The 21,072-nt window shown below is 33.2% G+C and overlaps 1 protein-coding gene across 1 annotated transcript; it reads right to left on the reverse strand.

Moving 5' to 3' along the window:
• Positions 1-5,052: 5,052 nt before the first annotated feature.
• Positions 5,053-11,925, reverse strand: LOC141663659 (kinesin-like protein KIN-14F). Its single transcript, XM_074469449.1, has 19 exons — positions 11,395-11,925; positions 10,958-11,130; positions 10,700-10,843; positions 10,328-10,570; positions 10,174-10,245; positions 9,802-9,870; positions 9,610-9,684; positions 9,337-9,459; positions 9,165-9,246; positions 8,993-9,088; positions 8,718-8,894; positions 8,514-8,620; positions 8,250-8,430; positions 7,982-8,141; positions 7,517-7,770; positions 7,241-7,404; positions 6,598-6,729; positions 5,645-6,081; positions 5,053-5,547 (listed from the first exon to the last, which is right to left on the reverse strand). The coding sequence occupies exons 1-19, from the start codon at positions 11,510-11,512 to the stop codon at positions 5,415-5,417; spliced, it is 2,940 nt and encodes a 979-aa protein (XP_074325550.1). The 5' UTR covers positions 11,513-11,925; the 3' UTR covers positions 5,053-5,414.
• Between the last annotated feature and the right edge of the window lie 9,147 nt (positions 11,926-21,072).

Here is a 21,072-nt window from a genome sequence, read left to right on the forward strand (position 1 = left end):
TATAAGTCATGTTGACTACTAGTGGATATGCAAATATGAGGTCTAATTGTAAATATTTCATGCCTTGTAATTTTGTATAAATGAAGTAGTATCAACTGATAGATTAAAGGCCTTCAACGGATGAGAAACAAAGCTTCAACGGATGTCTCTAAAGCATCAACGGATAACATCCATCAACGGATGAGTGCATCAACGGATAAAGCTTCAACTGTTAAAGCATCAACGGATGTCACTAAAGCATCAACGGATAAAGCCATCAACAGATGAAAGTTTCAACGGATGCTCAGTTCCATAGCAGTTGATAGTGACAATTCATAAGCTGACAGAGGCAAATGGGTTGACAGAGATAATTGGAATGTGGTAGCCTCTTGGAGGAATCAAGAAAAAGCAGCATTTCCATTCTGGTGCAAACAAGGAAGTATTCAAAGATTCACAGATTATCTTAGATTGTATTGGATAGAGAAATGAAGAAGAAACATGTGAAGAACTATTTTATGATTGTATTTTATCTTTGTCTTCACCTGTAAACTTGGTGATATATAAACCAATTTGCAGCTAGTAATTAGATGTGAATTTTCCAGGGCTGTTTAGAAAAACATAGAGAGAAAATCATCTAGTTTGTACTAGGAAGCAGCTGTGAACAATTCTTTGTATCACAGGTTTTCTGAAATACACATCTCTGGTGGAACAAAAATCCACCAGAAAAGTTTTTAAAGCCTTTGTGTTCTTTACATTTGTGTCTTGAATATACATCTGTCTACACCTGCTCAAAGCAATTCACACACATCTGTTCATCGTACACTTAGCTTCAAGTTTTGAGATTTACATTCAACCCCTCTTATGTAAATCTCATTGCTAGTTCATTGGGAATAACAAAAAGGTTATGATAAACAATTTTAGAGATGTGTACATCGAGTGGGTCTATCAGCCCCTTCTAACTCCCATGATCATGGGTCTTTCCCAACTCCTTGCATGCAGATAATTGTTTAAATATCATACATATTTGAAGAATCTTAATTTATATATAATTGTTGAAATTTATTTTTCTTTTCTACTTTGAATATGTTAGTAGCAACTTATTTTTCTTTTTATTTTGAATAAATTAAAATAAGTTTTAACTATTTTAAATATTTTCCGTTTCGAAGATATCAATAGCATTTTTTTATTTTGAATAAATTAAAATAATTTTTAAAAATTATAGCTTTACCTAAAGTTTAGGACTTTACACTTGAGAGCCAACAACCGGGCAAAATTAAATAAAAAAGAACAACACGGTAAACAATATTAAAGATTTGTACATGAAAGGTCTATCAACTTCTTGTAACTCCATGGTCATAGGTCATTCGTGGTTGTTTGCATGCACAAAATTGTTTAAATATCATACATTTTTGAAAAATCTTCATTTATAATAGTTGTTATAATTTATTTTTTTCTTTTATATTTCGAATATGTTAGTACTAACTTATTTTTCTTTTCGATTTTGAATATGTTAAAATAAATTTTAATTATTATAAGTCTTTTCCATTTCGAATATGTTAGCAGCATTTTTTTTCTTTTCTATTTTGAATAAGTTGAAATAAGTATTAATTATTATAAGTTTCGAATAGAATTTTAATAAAATTCTACTTCTATATAAACTTGAATTTTATTTCTACTTTTACATTAACTTGAATCTTATTTTCTAAAATATAGAATCTAAATAAGAAAATTTTATACTCTATATAAACTTGAATTTTAATTCTACTTCTACATGAACTTGAATTTTATTTTCTAAAATAGAGTAACTAAATAAGGAAGTGCCAATTTTTTAGTGAACTTCAAATTTAAATAGGAAATTACGATTTAAGTTATTTGAGAAAAGGGTAAAAAAGTGTTTAAATAAATTCTAAATAGGATTGATTTCTAAATATTTATTATTTTTTCCTATTAATTTGAAATGATTCGAAGAACAATTCTAAATAGGATTGATTCTAAATATTTATTTCTTCCCTATTAATTTGAAATAATTTGAATATATAAATTCTAAATAGGATTAAATTCAAAATAGTTATTATCTTCCTTATTAATTCGAATATATAACAAAAATTTAATTTTATTGAATTAAAATTGAGGAGATCTAGAAAAATAAACAAATAATTTTCAGACAATTCTGTAACCCCGGCTTTTCCTTAAATAGATTGACATCATTATTATTAAATTAAAACAATAACAAAATTTAGACATGATATTGTTAAATACCATCCGAGCCATATCTATATATTATAAATTGCTGGATAACCATTTCCTAAGATTTGGTATCCATATTTTGGCTCGGATATAATTTTTAACTTTAATTTAACTCAGTGTACTATCCATTTTTAGGTTTGGTATCCAAATTAGGTTTATAAAAGAATCATATATTTATTATGACCCATTTTAATTATAGAAACTTTGCAGTACAATTATAAATATGAATTGTATTACTTATGGTAAGTTTTAATACAAATTTGAAGTAAACTTTAAATTTTGACAGATCTATTTATAGAAATAATCTCATAAAATATATAACATAAAAATAACTTATGTAACGAAAGTAGTTTTTAAATAAATTTATCATAATATGTAGATGCAATACACTTATTATATAGATAACTTAATTTTTCAGAATTATATTATTCAATTTTAATTATAAATTTATTTATTTATTTTAGTAAATAATTTTTGAATTTTGCACAGGCTATAAACTAGTGTAATCAATCATTGGACTGAGGAAGGGTTCATGTTGTCACCTTACTTGTTCATAATGGGATCGAGATGAAACTGGTCGATCAGACCGGTACGAAAAATAGAAGTACGTCAATCCTAGTTCCTATTATGCTTCCTGATTCTGCGCCAAGAGCAATGGGTTAAAATAATGATCATACATTGTTCAAAAGATTAATACAAAATTGTAAACATAGACACATGCATGTAAATGTGATATGAAAATTCTTAATGCATGCGATTATATTATATTTTCGTAGATGAAAATATAAGGAACGCTTTATATAGGATCAGAAAAGACCAAACCTGAATAAGTTTATAAATTATAGTTCTCAAGATTTGATTGTAAATAAAATTTAATTTTCATGAAAGAAATAGGAATTCCTTTTAAACAGTTACCGGCTTTCTTATAAATTCGAATGTAATAAAGAGTTTAAATTTTATGAATTAAATTTTAGGAGCTGTAGAAAAATAGATAAATATGATTGAAGCGATTATAGAGCTCCCACGGTTTTTCTTTATATATATTAATAAGATACTGATTTTAATTTTATTTATACTATAACTTTTTATATATAATTAATATTAATAATATATATCGAGTAAAAATTATATCTTTAAGAGAATATATTTTGTAATATTAATAATGATAAATATTTAATTAATTATATGTGTATTATTTAGAACTAATTAAATTTTATTTTTGCTGTAGAGAGGAGTTGAACCTTGGACTTATCATTGAATGAAATATTTTTATTACTGTTGCTGAGATAATTTGAATCTTGGATTCTTTTATTCATTAACTTTTTTATGGTCATATATCCCTTTGTTCCTTATAGTTTAGTACTCATAATACAATGTTTGATTATAAATTATTACTATAATATTTTATTAACCCATAACTAATCTGCAGAAAAATACTTCATATTTTAGTAAAGTTAAAATTAAAAATAAAAAATATTCAAAATACACTACTTTCTGACTTCAACTATCCAAAATGCTATTGGCGGTACGTTCCGCCCAAAATATACATTGAATAAGCGTATTTCAATTTTTTTTAAAAAAATACGCATTATGTATATATGTATTTAAAAAAAATTAAAGAAATACGTATTTCAAGAATGCGTATTTATACGCATTCCTGTAATGCATATCTTTTAATAAATTTTTAAAAAATTGGATATGCATGTCTAGAATACGTGTACCGCGGATATTTTAGGCAGACACTTCCGCCTATTATATTTTGGACATTTATCCTGAAATGGTAGGTATTTTGATATATAATTTTATATTTTTTTACGGTTTACTTTATACAAGTCACTTCCATCTCACTTTTAGAGCATTTCAATTGTATTATATAAAATGATTGATTAAAATAGTATAAAAGAATATTGGTGGAGCAGAGTTGCTATAATAATTAATTATATTTTACAATAATATAAATAAAAAAGTATTATTTTATACATTAACATGTGAACTTTCACTGCAGGGTTTTTATAGAGGTTTTATAAATATAACCATCATTAACGGGTTGGACTAAAAATTATAGATAAGGTTGTAAAATTATAGATATCTAATTAAAGTTACGAATTTTTAATCATTCTAGACAAATTTTAATTGAAGTTATGAATTTTTAATAATTCTAGACAAATTTTATTTTTATTATGCCAACTAAAATTTTAAGCTAAATGCTTGTTAATTTGTTGTTAATTTGTTATGGTGGGAGACTACACAGTGTGTCCAAGTGGTTCATCTATATAGCTCATTGGTTTAATAAATCTACAAAATACAAAAGGATATAAATCAACATTGGCATGACTTAGTTAAACGATTGTTTAAGGTCGGCCTTGACATCATGATTCAACCGTATTCATAATGGAACTGAAGAATATTATTTCAAATCATCACGCTTGTTTCATAACAATTGCCGGGACAATTTTTAATATGTTATGATTATCATTGTATTGTTTTTAACTTTTACAAAAAAATATTATTATCGGAGTGTCTTAATTGTTAGTGGTGGCCAGGTCGGAGAATGCCAGAACTCAACATGGAAGAACGACACAACTTCAGAAAATAGATTCATTAAATTCACTAATACAAAAATATGCTGGAGTTGAAGATGCACTCTCTTCTTAATCACGTAATAGTCGAGCTAAATAATCACTACTTTGTTTCCAGATCGTTCGTTAAATCTAGTACGAATGAATATTCCCAAAGTCATTGTAGTATCAAGAATGCACCACAGGTGTATCATGTAACATATATACCTGTTCTTTGTGATTTCAGCAACATTTTACAGCTAACAATTGTTAGTTGCCATACGAAATTTCATTGTCATTGCAACTCTTGGATACATATTAGGAGGTACAGAATGAGGTTGAACAGAGTAACTTTTTTTCTTGTCAGAACAGAGTAAAGATTTAACTGCTTACAGAATAAGTCTGTTCATATCAACAATCAACATGCATCAGCGGGACACCAAAAATCACCACTAGACAACATGGCAATTCAATGTTATTGCCATTTACATTTCTCAAAAGCTCTCTTTCTTCACCCTACCTAACTATTTAACTAATTCACAGGTACTGAAAATCATGTATGTGTGTGTGTATGATGGATCATGGAAGACGATAAAAGAATAACTTTTTTCAGCGGAATTTCCATGTTGGTCAATGTTTTTCTATCTTTAGTTTTCCTGTTTTTCTCCTCCCATCTCCGGAAACTGGCCTCCTTGCATTCTTTGGCATTGCTGAAACAGTCCCTGTTGATTGTCGACGTGCTGGCGGTTGTGGAATTAAACTCCTGCCATAAAGGATCGGAAAAAAAAATAAGAGGTTCAACATAAAAGTGCGAAGTTTCATACAGCACTAAAAAGATTTAGCTGATGAGAATATTATACCTTTCTGGGTGGTTTTCTTGCTTTGGAGTTTTTGTCCTAAGTGTTGACCCCTTCAAAGTCGGAATACTGGTGGTTTTGGGAACATTAAGTTGCCAAAGGGAGTCTGCCTCAGAAGAGTCACTAGTTGCAACATCCAGCTCATCGTATCCATCAGTTGTAACAACCTCGTGTCTATTCATGTCATGATTTAGGATGTCATTTTTGTTCATAGGTTGTTCAGGATATATCTTGGAAGGGTCCGGAATATATTTATTAGAAGGCATCTTTGGCAACTGATGATCATCTTCTTCCCATTGTTGTCCCAAGCAGGTACCGTTCATGTTTATTCCATCTTGCTTATGGACCATGTCTACGTCAACCAAACTTGCAGAACCGTTAAGCAAGTCGCGAGGATCCAAGCTATTTCTTCTCTCTAATTTCTGTAGATTATTATTGACCTGCAAGCAAGAACAATAAAATGTAACTTGTGAGTCACCGATTGACACGATTTTATCCAGTTTTAGCCTATGTTACTCGGACTCTTCATTTTACCTTAGAGTACCCATGTCGGACACTCAACACTTGGACATGGACATTCGGACTTGGACACTTAATTTAGGCTAAAAACATGTATATTTTTCAAAATATTGCCGCATCCGATACTTGGACACGTATGCATGTTGGACACTTCTAGCCGAGTCCGAGTAAGATAGGTTTTAGCCATCAGACTGACATTTTTCTAGTCACTCCACCACCACATAACCACAGAGCCAATTCATCTTCTTCCACTTAAAATCTTTTTCTCACTCTTTCATTGACTCAAACTTTTGTTATCTTAAATTTCATAAGACCCTACTCTTCCAAATGTTTCTTCACTGGACTCCAGTTGTATAAATTAATTGTACATCAAATGAAAAACCTACATGTAAGACCTCACCCTTCCCAATACAAAATGGATGAAGACTTTTACATACCTCAAAATTCCCTACACTCTGCCAACTAGAACTTGAGGTTGTAGACCCGGCAGACATCATTCGACACAACGTGGATTGCTGAGTATTTTCTTGTCCCTCTTTTTTTGCTAAGGCTTCCTTAAGACTAGCAATCTAAATGAACAACACACAACAATCAAAATTAGCACAGACAAAAAAGTAGCATGCAGCTTAAAAGAGACCCCCAATAAGATTGATTGGAGTTCAATATGAAAGATACTCGTATGTGACCTACAAATTAATTAATACAACACTTCACAGTTCACATTACTTTGTTAAGTCAATAAATATATATAAATATCTTGAGTGATCTAAACTGATGTTTTAAGGAAGATAAAAATGAGCCAAGGGCTCCAATGTGGATTTTCAGCTGGTTATTATATGTGTGTGACTTGCTGACTTTTTTTTTTTTTGCTAAATTAGTGACTTGCTGACTTTTATTTATATTAAAGGAAAAGAAAGAAATTTTTTTATGGATAATGAATATATTAGATTATCTAGATACTAGTAGAACTTTAAATTCTTCCCCTTTCCTTTTTTCTATTCAAAAGCCTCTACTTGGCCCTAAATCTTTTTTGTGAAAAAAAAAGGTGTGTTGTACTATTAGTTCATGTGCTATGGATACCTGTTCTTTTAACTCCTTCACATTAGCACTATCTTTGTTTGCTCGAGCAGCACCGAGCTCAACAGTAGAAACCCGTTCAGCAAATTTAAGTGTGCTAACTGTTTCGCCTATAGCATCGGCCTCTGGACTGATGTGAACGAACATCAAGGTCTTAGCCTGCCCTCCTGAATATTTCCAGGGTGAATGACTTAATATAAGCAAGAACAATGGAATATTTTCTCATTTATCCCGAAAAAAGAAAAGTTCTCATCAGAGGTAGAGGATTGGAAAATGTACCAAGAGCATCTTGGAGCAATTGCGTCAGTTTACTGTTTCTATAAGGGACATGTGCGTTTTTCTGGGCAAGAGAAGAAATTACATCTCCAAGAGCTGAGAGAGATTTGTTAATATGTTGTGCCTCCTTCAGTCGATCTCCTACAACTTCAGATTTATCAACCCTTTCACTTCCTGCCAGGTCGACCAGATGCATACAACCACGAAGCTCTGTACCAGACTTCAAGTCTCTTCCTCTAACATGGACAGTCAGGCAGCTGCAAAAGAATATTCTGTAAGTACAATTGGTATCCTCACAATTTATCATTTATAGGTTATATGAGAAATTAAGGAAACGAGACTATTTTGACATTAGAAGAAGTCTACAACTTAGCAAGGGAGAAAAAGATTATCAAGATATAATCAGAATTGTAAATAAATCAAAATTTCGTTTAGCAGAAGGATTGACATAGAGAAGAATTCAAGTACCTGTGAGAACGACTACTACGATCATTCATGGCAGTGCAACTAACTGCACGATTTTTCTGTCCAAGGTTCATCAATTCCATTACTTCAGATGTAGATGTAACCGGTACCAGATTTGCGTCTGGTACGTTCAAACCATTCTGTGAACTGTTACGAATTTCTAATGTGTATATAAGTTAAGAAAACAAAAACTACAATTTTGCTCTAGTTAAGAGTAATCACACTTGAAATTTTATTAGATATGTAAACTAATCAACCCAGTATAAAGGATATTTTTTGTGAAGACCATCTGTCACAAGGAGATCCCTGACTTGCTCATTATATATTTCCAGCATCTGAACAAAAACGTCGTAATGAACGATATCTTTTCTCTGTTCTGAGATAAAAAACAAATCACCTAATGCCCTGTAGTTTACACCTAACGTGTCTTCTGTAAGATTATTTGGGCCACTCTGTAGACAAATGATGGACTTCGATCAGACTGAGAAAGTTAAGAATTAGAAGTGATATTTACACATTGTGTTATATCTCTTACCATAGTATAAGTTTTTCCTGATCCTGTTTGACCATAAGCAAAAATACATACATTGTATCCATCAAGAACAGATCGAATTAAAGGTTTCATGTCTGAGAATACCATTTCTGTACAAATGGAAAAAAGGAAGAAATTGTTTTAACGATAATTGTTAACAAATCGAGTAACAATATAAACGAGTAGCTCTTTGGGGACCTTAGTGACCTTGCGTTGCAGATGGACCAAACACTTGATTGTAAGTAAATGACTTCCGTCCCTCTTTCCCATTTTTTGAAGGAATTATGAGGGTTATATTCCCATTATCTATACTTCCCAAGGTGCTCAATCGGTTTGGTTGTCCAGGCAAGAAAGGTCGGACTCGACAATAGACTCTGATACTTCCTATTGAAAAAGAGTTAAAATTTTCACAAACCATTATCGATGTTCTTCATGACATTATAACAATGTCAACTACAGTAAGAGTTAGTGCAAGCACTCACCTTTGAGGTCTTGCACTTGATTGTATAACTTGCGGTTTTCCTCTAGAACTTTCTGGTAACCTGAAGCAGCATGAGCTAGACTATGCAGATGCTGACCTGTTAAGTGGACATAGTTATTTAACTATGTTATTCAGAATCCATATATTACTTGAACTTTTACATGACACTATACCTAGACAATGGATCTCTTCTTGATACTTCTTTTGCATAAGCTGTATATCTAGTTTTGCAGCAGAAACAGTATGTTTCAAATCCTGCAATACATACAAATATTAATACATGATCATAACACATTATTCCGAGTAATGTTATAAATGCTATTCAAAACTAGAATTCTAATATACCTGCAGATCCTTGTTTTGTTTTTGGAAAAGCACGTGTTTCTTTAAAACCTTGGAATCAACTTCATCACTAAACACCCCTTTACATTCAACTTTAACCAACTCTGACATTTCTGTTCCGCTCGTCTGCAATATGACAGTATTTAACAAGCCATGGCAGAAACATGTTGTTTTCAATATGAAGCTAGGATAAATCACATTGTTGAATTTCTTATATTTGCTGCTGTGCAGTGCATTATTTGCATTATCAATATGGATTATATATAGTTTAAATACCATTTCACCAGACATAGGACATGGGAGAATATTATTCGTGCAAGAGACATTCAATGCTGTTGCAACATTTTTCATCTGTTTAAATACAAATTTGATTTCCGTTAGAAAATTACAAAAAAATTCCTTCTGAATCTTATTCAACTATAAGACAGTGACATCTGTATTTATGCGCTCACACACCCAGACACATACCTGTTCATTTTGGGTTGCCAAGCGGCTCTCAAATTCCTCCGTCACTTTACTTAACAAATTCTCCATAATCTGCGATTAAAGTTGAAATTTACTTTAGTAAAGACGATCAATGACTGTTAAGGTCCTATAGGAGAAATATTTTTTAGTTCGATTAACTGGTGGATTGATAAGCTTGTTTGTCTCAAAGGAGATGAGCACCGATAAAGTTCTTCAAGAAATTTCCAGAAATATGAGAAGAGCGTTAGTTAGACGATTGCCAACATGTAAACTAATCGCCTATTCCCAAGATAAGTTCTTGTCTAGAGTCAATTGTGAAAATATATTTCCCATGTAGAATAGACCAGTGAAATAGAAATAACTTTTCAAACTTACAGTGGGAATTTCTTCTTGCCTCTTATCAATAAGAAATTTGCGAATCAGAGTATAAAAGGGGCGCGAATTATCCTGAAAAAAAATGACAGAGTGACTGTTAACCTAGAACACGCCAAAAGCAATATCTTATATACTGAAATGGAATTGCACAAACCATTTCACAAAGATTGTGCTCAGAATCTTCGCTAGGAAAACTATCCAGAGACTTTTCACTTGACAAGCTTCTCAAAAATGAGTTCATAAATGCATCTGAATTCCTTCGTACAAATTGCTTTCCAGAGGGAGAAGGTTTAAAGTTTCCACCATATTTCCATAATCCATGTCCACCTCTATCTTTCCATTCACTATATGATTTCATTGCTAGTACACAATTCACTATTCTTGAAGATTTCCCACCCTAAAATGTAAAACATAATCAAACATTCACCAACTAATTGCTAGAGTCCACATGAATAAATACAAATTTGTTGCAAAAAAACAACCAAACTCAGCGAGTAGGAAGCACATCGCACATTCATTTACATACCTGTTCCAGATCAGAGGCTTCAAAGGTTGGAATCCCCATTTCCTCGACAGACACAAGGAAGTTTCTAACATTCTCAAAGTGTTGGAATACAGACAAAGCTGCCCCATCAGGTATATTAACAACATCTGAAGGAGCTTCAACTACCTAAACACAAACAAAAAGTTCAACATCTCTAACAGACTGCAAGTAACAAATTACATAACACAAAATTGACATATGTAATAAATCTTAAAAATCAAGAAACAAACAAAAGCCTACTTTGGGAACAGCACCAGCTTGAATCTTATTAAGAACATTGCAAAGGATTATTCCACTTTGCAACTTGATCCTAAATTCATCTTCTGTTGGTTGAGCAGGCAAATCCTTAGCCCCAGCCTCAACAACTCCTAACATTTTTCTTATCCACCCTGCTGCTTCAAATCTTCTTAAGGCTGCAAATACCAATCAACCCATGTCATAAAACTCTAAAATTCACCTATTACATAACCAATGACTTCAGCACTTACCCATAAACCTTTACAAGCATGCACATCAAATATTATACCAAAACAATTTTATTAAAAAAAAACTAAAAAAGACCCAACAAAGAAAACCATTATAATAATCAAATTCCAATCACAATTTTCAAGAACAAGAAATATATAAAGAGTACATAAAAAAATCAAGAAAAAATGAAAGATAGAAAAGAAACATACAAGCTTCATTAGCTTTTCTCGAGGCGAGATCAATGTCGCTTAACCTCTTGCCATGTTGTTGAATAACATCATCCAACATTGCTACCACTGAAAAATCTAGCATTCCCTGGCTACTCATTTTCACAAAAACAGACTACAATCTACACAAACTGCCTATATATCTATATAAAAAAATCTATATATAACCCACAAATTCAAGATATCAAAAACCCATCAAGATTTAAATGGGCTGCTCTAAAATCTCAAGAAAATCAAATGAGAATGTGGGTTTTGTTTCTCCCCCTCAAAACTCAATATATATGAAGTTTTTGCAAGAAAATGAAAGAATTTAAAGGATGAATGTTGAAATGGATGAAGAGAGAAAAAGGGGTTTTTTATATATGTTTAGAATATACAATCTTGGCTCTCCCCTACACTCCTCTTCTCCTTTTGAATAATTTGGATGAAGAGGTTTCTTGTTTTGTGTATGTAATGAAAATGGCTCTGTTTTGAGTTCTTGGTCATGTATATATCTGTGTATGTATTGTATTGTATTGTTTTGTTTAAACCCCTGTGTTTTATACACGTCCGAGCCTATTCCCGTGCCTTTCGGCACCAACACTTGGCGGTTCGTTCTTAACTTTTTTGAATACAAAATTACAAGAATAAATGTCAATAATTATAGTAAATTTAGTGACGTTTTAGAAAGGGGAAAATAAAAAGTCAAATGAGGGGCAAAATCTGCAAGCCGCAGTGAATCTTAAAGAATATGAAAATTAATTATAATTCGTAACAAAATATTTAGATTTGATTTTCTGCATTTGTATTAGATTTACTTAGTAATAATGACAGCTAAAATGAGCTTAATTACATCTACTTAAGTGATAACATTTATTCAAAATATTAATCATTTATTTATAAAAAATTAGGGTGAAACTACGGGTGTTCGTGAATTTCAAAAACTTACGTAACAGACCCTACTCGACATGAATCAACTCTAATCTAACTTAAAAAAAAATTAATCAAATTTTAATTCGGCGAAAAATTATTAAAATCAAACTAAATAAATTGAGTTAGGATTTTTAATATAACCCGTATATTCAAATCATATATATATATATATATATATTTAAGACTTTGTTTAGGTTGCAAAAAAGGTGATAAGGAAAAATTATCTTTTGTGTACGAATCATTAGGCCGGAATTTTTGACAAAATCGCATAGAAAAAATTGAATAATTTAACTTTTAAAATGTGTGTCTAAATAAATATAATGTATGAGCGATTTATATTAAGATCCATTTAGTTTCAAGTAAATGACTCCTTAATACATCATATTTGAATCCTCACATTTTCCAAAGTGAGCCACATGCCCTTACACCAAAAGAAAAATTATAATTTCTATTTTTTTACATTTAAGCCGACATGTTGGAAATTGTCTATCTCATATTCGTCAAGATGTGAAACCAATCATAATCTGTCTGACAGTCAAGATTTATGTTTACCTATCATCATAGAAGAACTTGAAATTCTTGATCACTCGAAGGATAAACTTAGAGAAGAAGCAGATGTAAAAACTGTCTTTACCTGATTCCTGTAATCTTGGAACTTGGTGAATCTTATGTTGCACAAGTTGTAATTTTATCAAACTTTATGTTTTAATCTTATCTTCCATCAGTTTTAAACTTGGGGTTAGTCTTGTTAATAGGCATGAATTTGTGTGAAGCAATCTTCTCACAAATTGGGGGAGATTGTTGTAAAAGACATGAATGTACTTTAACTAGACTAAGACAATTTGTCAACCCTAAGTAAGTTGTATTATTATCTAAATTTGTATTCTATACTTGTAACACTTAAAGTCTGTAAAAATGCAAAGGAGCAGACTGGAGTCTTTTTCCTAAAACAGTATCAAGCCTAAGGATTCTATCTGGAAGAAGATCAAGACGATCATGCATCAGAAGAATTTTGAAGAAGTTTGGAGTTGAATAAATCTGTTTAGAGAAAAATGTTCTAAGTCAAGATCTCTACAAGTCACATATTTAATGTTATAGAGAAATTATTCGAGAACTCCAGAATGACTTATCGAGAAGTCATTCAAACTCCAGAGAGTACCGACGGATAAGCAATATCTACTCGACGGATGAGGTTTATATATCCACTCGATGGATGAATAACATATACTCGACGGATGAGCAATATCTACTCGACGGATAAGCTATACATCTACTCGACGGATGAGCAATATCTACTCAACCGATAAGCAATATTCACCGGGAGTAGAGAAGTCAGAAAAGATAATCGAGAACTCAAAAAGATATCGACAAGTCATTCTTTCACTAGAGAACTCAGAGTTATCGACAAGTCTATATCCATTCGATAATTCAGAGATATCTACAAGTCAAGTGAAGTTATGAAGACTAGAGATCTCGATGAGTTGAAGACCTCTACAAGCCAAACTCATTATGGAGTACTAGAGATCTCGATAAGACTTTGTACTTATCGAGATATCAAGTGTTCAAATGAATCAAACTGGAGATCTCGAAGTACAGTCTCAAAGTACAGAATTGCAGATCAGTTTAATATCCAAGATAAACAATCAACAAACAATCCAACAGCTGGATTGACAAGTCTACAAAAAACAGTTTGAAGTGTGTGCAAGATCAATGGTAAAGATTAACTGACAGATGAAGATTAAAGTAAACACGGGATACTAAAGATATGCTAAGCCAGAAATGGAAAATTTGTTTTTATATAAATAGAAATGATAAGTGACAGTTTAGAAATGCTAATAGCATGTTTATTATCCACTGTGTAAACCAGCAGTTAACTGAGCTATAAAGTTAACACTGGTTCTCTAGTTATAAGTAACAATTTAGATCAAAATTCTTGTAACACTCTCGAGAAGAAGCTGAGCTCTTTAACTTCGAAGAGCTTAGAAATTTTGTAGCAAAGTATCTTAAGTTTTAATACAAAAATTAAGTGAGTTTTGAAGACCCGTGTTCTTTATTTTGTGCAAGTTTAATTTCTGCATGAACACTTTTATATACAAGATTTAATTTACTTTATTCAACCATTATCTTTCAAGAAAAGCCTAAAATTAGAAAAACACATTCACCCACCCACCCCCTCTGTGTGTGATTCATTACCTAACAAGTGGTATCAAAGCAAAATTTGAAAGAAAACAAATTTAAGATCTTGAAAGAATGAATACACAGAAAATCAGTAGCATCAAAATTCCTACCTTTGACAAAGCCAACTACACTCTTTGGAAAAAGAAAATGATGCTGTTTATCAGGATGGCAAATCCATTCTACATTCAGATCCTCAAGAATGGACCCTTCATTCCTATGGTAAGGGTTGAGGAATCTACAGATGGAGACATTATCATACCAGCTCATTATGCTCCAAAAGATCCTGCTGAGTATACAGATTCTAAAAAGGAGAAAGTTTCCCTGTATAGCAGCTTGCAAATGATAATGATTGAGTCACTTGACAATGTGATGTACAACAATATTATCAATTGTGACAATGCCAAGCAGATATGGGAAAAGATTGAGATATTGTATGAAGGAAATGAGGAGGTTAGATCAAATCAAAGAAGGATACTGATTTCACAGTATGAGAGTTTCATGGCTAAGCCTAAGGAAAACATTACTGATGTGTTTGAAAGATTCAACAAGCTGATAAATGACTTGCAGCTTCATGACAAATACTATGAAGCTGAAGAAGTGAATCTAAAGTTCTTGCTTACTCTCCCTGACCATTTGGAACAAAAAATCTCTGCAATCAGGGAAGGAAGAGACTTGAGCATAATAACTCTGGAAGTTCTGTATGGGATTCTTAAAATATATGAACTAGAGATGATTCAAAGGCAATCGCTGAGGTCTGGTCAAGGACATGTGGTGGATGGCTCAAGTGCTTTAATTATTAATGAAAGCCACTCATTCAATAATGAACTAATATACCAAACTTTAGATGCCTTATCAAGTGAGCAGAGAACAAATGATTCACAGGAGCAAGTCATCTTAGAGTTGGAAAAGGATGAGTTTTATACTCTTGAAGAACTGGATGAGCTAGATCAGTCTATGGCCTATCTGGCTAGAAAATTCTCTAACATTAGAGTAAAGAAGCCAAGGTACTTCAGGAATAAAGGACAATCCTTCAACAAAGACAACAGCTGGAAAGAGAAAGGGAAGTACAATTCTGATAGCAAGAGTGGTTACATAACTGGATCTGTTGACAGATCTAATATAAGGTGCTTCAATTGTGATGAACTAGGACACTTTGCTACAGAATGCAGGAAACCCAAAAGGCAAAGAAAGACAAAGCTTATCTTGAACTGGAAGCAAAGTATGAAGCTCTTCTGAAAAAGCAACAGAGCAAAGCTTACATTGCAGAGGGAAAGAGTTGGGATAATTGAGATAACGATGAAGATAAGGAAGTTGGAAACTATGCTCTAATGGCCTTGGAGCAAGGTGAATCATCCTCATCAAAAGGACAAACACCAATTCTTACCACTATTGATTTAAATGTAAATTAATACAAGAAAACTGTTGAAAAGATGAGCACCGAAATGTTTCACATTCACACGAGCATGGTTGTTGCTAATAAAGAAGTTAGCAGATTAACAAAAATAAATAAGAAGCTCGAGAGTGAGAAGCAAGAAATTGAATTGTTGTTGGTTGAGCTTGAAGCTTTAAAACAAGAAAATGCATATCTCAAGAACAAGCTCAAGTGTGCAAATGAAATTGAAGCAGTGTTAAGGGAAAAACTAGAAAAAAATGAAGTAAAGATGAAATCTTTCAGAAATGCATCTGAACTGATTGAACAGTATCATGAGAAAAATAAGCTATGTGCAAACATTGCTATTGTCCTCAAATATGAAGACATGAGTGACAAAAAGATGACTATAGGTGACAAAGGGAAAGCCAAGAAGACTGAGAATGCTCCAACCTTTTTGAAAGAGGTTAATGTACCTACATTCAAAGCATGTGTGGTCAACTTCAGTGAAGAAGAATTGATAATCAAGTAAGAAATTGCCGATGTAGATAAAGAAAAGAAAACTGAAGAATCAGTTCAGTCTTCAAAAAATGAAGAGAAGCTCATGAACAAACACAGTCTCAAGACTCCTGTTCAAGAAACCAAAGCTGTAGATGCAAGAAAGAAAAAGAGAAATAGAAATGGAAAAATAGGGATAAACAAAAGCAATAATTTTGCTTATGTTGCAAATGCTCCTAGAAAGAAGTGTGAAAAATGTGGCTCTCCAAATCATCTAACTCACCTTTGTAAAAAGGTTGTTAGCAAGCCAGTTGAAGGAGCTTGCAAATATAATGAAGCTAATTCTAATGATCCCTATTCATTTTATGACAAGTTTGACTACATTCCTTGCAACATGAAGGTAATGAAAAGTTGTCATAAACTGAGAGTAGACCTTAAAGAATCAAGAAATGAATCTACATCAGAAGGAAAACATGTACAACAATCACTAAATTCTGTTTCTTCTAAAATTACTCATTCTACTTCTCCTGAAAAAGTTACCAAGAAGAAACTACCCAACACTGCTTGGGTTTCCAAACACACTTAAGACTCATTGTGTGCAGGACAAGTGAAGAAAGTCATCTGGATCATAGACAGTGGATATTCTAGGAATATGACTGATGGTAAAGCCCTGCTATCACAATTTGAGTAGAAAGCTGGCCCATTTGTGACCTTTGGAGACAACAGCAGCGGATTCAAAATGGGATATGGCAAGAATGTATTGAAAATGTTGTCTTTGTATAATGTAGCACTGGTAGCTGATCTTGAAGTGAGTCTTTTCAAAATTATCATATTGTAGACAATGGTCTCAAGCCTTATTCTACAAGGAGAATGCACTGTTATCAGCAAGAAAACTAGTGAAGTTGTTCTGAAGGAAGCAAGGAAAGGAAGCTTGTTTGTTGAATATTTTGACTCAACAAATAAGAATGGTATTTGCTGCTTCTACACCAAGGTATCAGGAGAAAGAAACAAGCTTGCTCAAGTTGAAGATTGTAAAGTTTGTCAGACTAAAGAAATGAAGAAACTCCCAACAAGAGAATCATGGCAAATGGAAGCTCATCTCATACACCTGAGTTTGATTGCACAGCCTCAGGGGGAGAAAGAGGACCTTCAGATACTGGAAGGAAGCTCAACTGGGGATTATGACATTCCAAGGGAATCAATTTTAGAGCTGTTGGTTTCATAGATAAAAATTCTGTCTTTCTAAGACTTGTATCCTAATTTAGCATTAAAACTTTTTGCACCAACGGAAAAACAGCTAGCTGACATTTTTACTAAACCTTTGGATGAAGAAACTTTCACTAGGCTTGTAAGTGAAATTGGATTGCTCAATTCTTCATCCTAAAGCAAGAACTCAGCTAATGTTGTGCAGCAGATTAATCTCTAGTAGATCAAAATTAATTTGATTAAATTGGAAATTAACTGAAATATGAATTATAAACATTTCAGAAATCTCTGTATATTTGTCTTTCAAATTTAATTAACTTGGAATTTTTCAAATTCTGAGTAAATGCTTAGTTGTTAATTTACATCCTTAATATGTAAAATTAACTCAAGGCAGAATTACAATAACCAAAAGTATTTGGAAAACTGAGTTCTCGATAAGTATCAATTGACTTCTCGACAAGTCACTTTAGGACTTCTCGAGTGAGTCCTCGATAACTTAACTTACTGACTTCTCGAGTGACTTCTTGATAGGTTTAAAAATGACTTATCGATAAGTCCTTGTAAAGTTCTCTAATAATGTTGATTCACAGAGTTCTCTACAAGTACAATCCTTTAACTTATTAATAACTCAGAATTGAGATAATTCAAATTGATAAATTATTTTAGTAAAATACTTTTGGAAAATGCATTCTAATTTTATTATGAATTTATTCAAGTAAAAGTTAGAATTAATTCATACCACTTTTGGGGATAAACTGGGTATTTCTTTGATATTTCGATAAGTCAAGTTTAAGTTCTCTATAAGAGTGATTTAAAATGACTTCTCGATATGTACTTCACTTCTCTAATTGACTTCTCGATAGACAAACTCCAAATGTCTATTTTTGAGTTCTCGATAAGTCATTTTCTTTTACTATAAATACCCAGACTTCTCGATACATACTTACTTACAGCTTTCGAGATCTAAAGTGACCTAGCTTTCAATCCATAACCATTTGCTCTCTCCTTTTTCATTCTTTCTCAGAAATCTTTCCTACCCATTCATTCTCATCAATCAACTATGGCTCAAAATATTGCTAGGGCATCTATCCCGGAGAAAGGAACTAATTATCTTGCTTTCACTGATGCAAACCAAGCTCCTGATAGTTTCAAGGGGTTTGTAAAACTGCTGTCAGAATCCTATCTTGCAGGTGCCTTAACTGTAAATCCAGTACTGTATCTAGATGTGCTGCATGATTTCTAGACTACGGCTTTAGTGAGGACTGATGTTAACAACAACTCTCTCTCTCTGGTGGTGACATGCACAATTGGAGGCTAACAAATAGAATTCAATGATCAAGATGTGAATAGAGCTTTGTGGCTGCCAACTGAGAATCTGGTGGAGGTACCAACTCCTGATGAGCTGACTGAGTTTATGGACTTCATCAATTATGATGGGAGAATCAACCTGTCAAGCTTAAACAGAACCAATCTAAGGAAGGAGTGGTCATTCATCTTTGACTCTGTAGTAAGGGCCTTTACTTGCAGAGAAACTGGATATGATAATGTCTCAAGTGTTGTGCAAAAGCTGGTGTATTCAATTGCCCACAACAGACACCTAAAAGTTGGTCTACTGATCCTGGAAGAACTTGCAACCAGGCTGATTATGCCCCTAACAGCTAGAGGTAATGAAATATTCTTTCCTAGATTTATTATGTCCACTCTAAATAATAAAGTAGTTGACATACATCTGTTGAATGGTATATATAGTACTAAAATAGGCAATTGTAAGCAAGTGTCCAAGATAATATTTGGCTCACTTACTACAAAGAATAAGGTCAATGTAAGTCTAAAAATTACTCCATTTAGGTTGGAATTATTTAGGACCTATCATTATCCTATGCCTGACATGAGATCAAATGCACAATCTAGTACAACTATGATTCCTGAACCTGTGGAAGTACAAACACAGGACCACCAACATGGATCTTCCCAAACTGCAACCATTCTTTCACAACCTTTAGAAGCTAGAAAACCAACTATCTCATCTTCTCAAAAAGGTGAGGTTAGTAAAAAGAAGAGAAAGGGGATAAACCTAGCTGTGTTAAATGAGAGTGGTGAGGAGAAAGCTGAAAGAGTACCACCTCTAGTCAAAAGATCCAAAAGAAGTAAATAAACTGAGCTGACCACTCTATCTTCCTCTACATCCTCCCCACAGGATGCAGTTGTAAAAACAACCAGGAGCGAGTCTGCACAGTCTGCACCAAAAGCAATTCAAGTGTATGGTAGGAGAAACAAGGAAGGCACTCACTTTGAGAGCACATCTCTTGAAGCTCCCTCATCTATTCAGGGGGAGCTGCTAACACTCACAACTGAGAAATAATTTCTTATATCCAATATTTCTTCTATCCCAATTCCACTTGACTCCATTTCTCAAGTGCACCAAAAATCAAGTAACTTAGCTTAAGAAGCTTTGCTCATCACCCAGACATCTCATTTAGATGGTGAGAGGCTACATACTGGGGTAGACCTTGATGACACCATCACAAACATGAGGGGTTCATCAGTCTTTACTGAAGACCCCATGGATATCTCTAATGCACCTTCATGTGCAAAACAGTCCCCACAGATTGAAAGGTTTGAGGGTAGTACTTCTGAGGGGGAGATATCTAAATCCTCTTTAATTCAATTGGAGGTTCCTCATGAAGGAATAACTCCCCTCATAACCCTAGCAGAAATTACCTCTGCAGTTGAAGCTAGGAGTACAATTGCCCATGATCCTGTCATAGGGGAGGCAAACTTAGCACATTCAAGTGCCAGTGTGTTGCAAGACACACAAGGGTTTGAGGCTGGTGCACATGACGTAACCCAGTCAAATCCCCTCCAATTCTATTGAAGATTCCCACTACAAGTGAAGGATAACACATTGTCATAACCATATAGAAATATGTGAGTCAAACTGCGATCTCAGTCATAGGAGTTTCTGATGAACCATCAAGCTCTCAACCTCAACAACCTCACATACTCTCTCAGTGGCTACAATAATCCGCCTCTCAACCAACTGCTATAGATGATCTACCAGTAGAGCAGATCTCTGAACTGGCTAACATCTCACAACATCTTTTAACTTCAAACATGAGTAACCAAGATTATCAAGCCATTATGCTTGCTTATAATGAAGAAGTTGAGGAGCAAAAGGAGAAAATTATCAATGATGTTGAGGCAGATGGGAATGTGGATGCATGGCTGTCTGTGGACTTTGCCTTGGAGATGAATCAAGTTTTGGCCAGATTTAGAGAAGAGTATGTTACTATTATGGGCAGCAGTACAAAAGACTTGAGTCTAGAAGCTGTCTATGATGCCATTACAGATGTATACAAAGCTCAGCTCAAAGCATTTCATCTGTTTGGTAAGGCTCTTGAAATCAAGCTCAATGGTTATGAAGACAGAATCAGAAAACTGGTGAATGAGAAAATGGACATTATCATACCATCTCAAGAGCAGATCTCTTCAAAATG

This window comes from Apium graveolens, chromosome 6 (assembly GCF_009905375.1).
Source record: "Apium graveolens cultivar Ventura chromosome 6, ASM990537v1, whole genome shotgun sequence".
In the NCBI taxonomy this organism is placed as follows: domain Eukaryota; kingdom Viridiplantae; phylum Streptophyta; class Magnoliopsida; order Apiales; family Apiaceae; genus Apium; species Apium graveolens.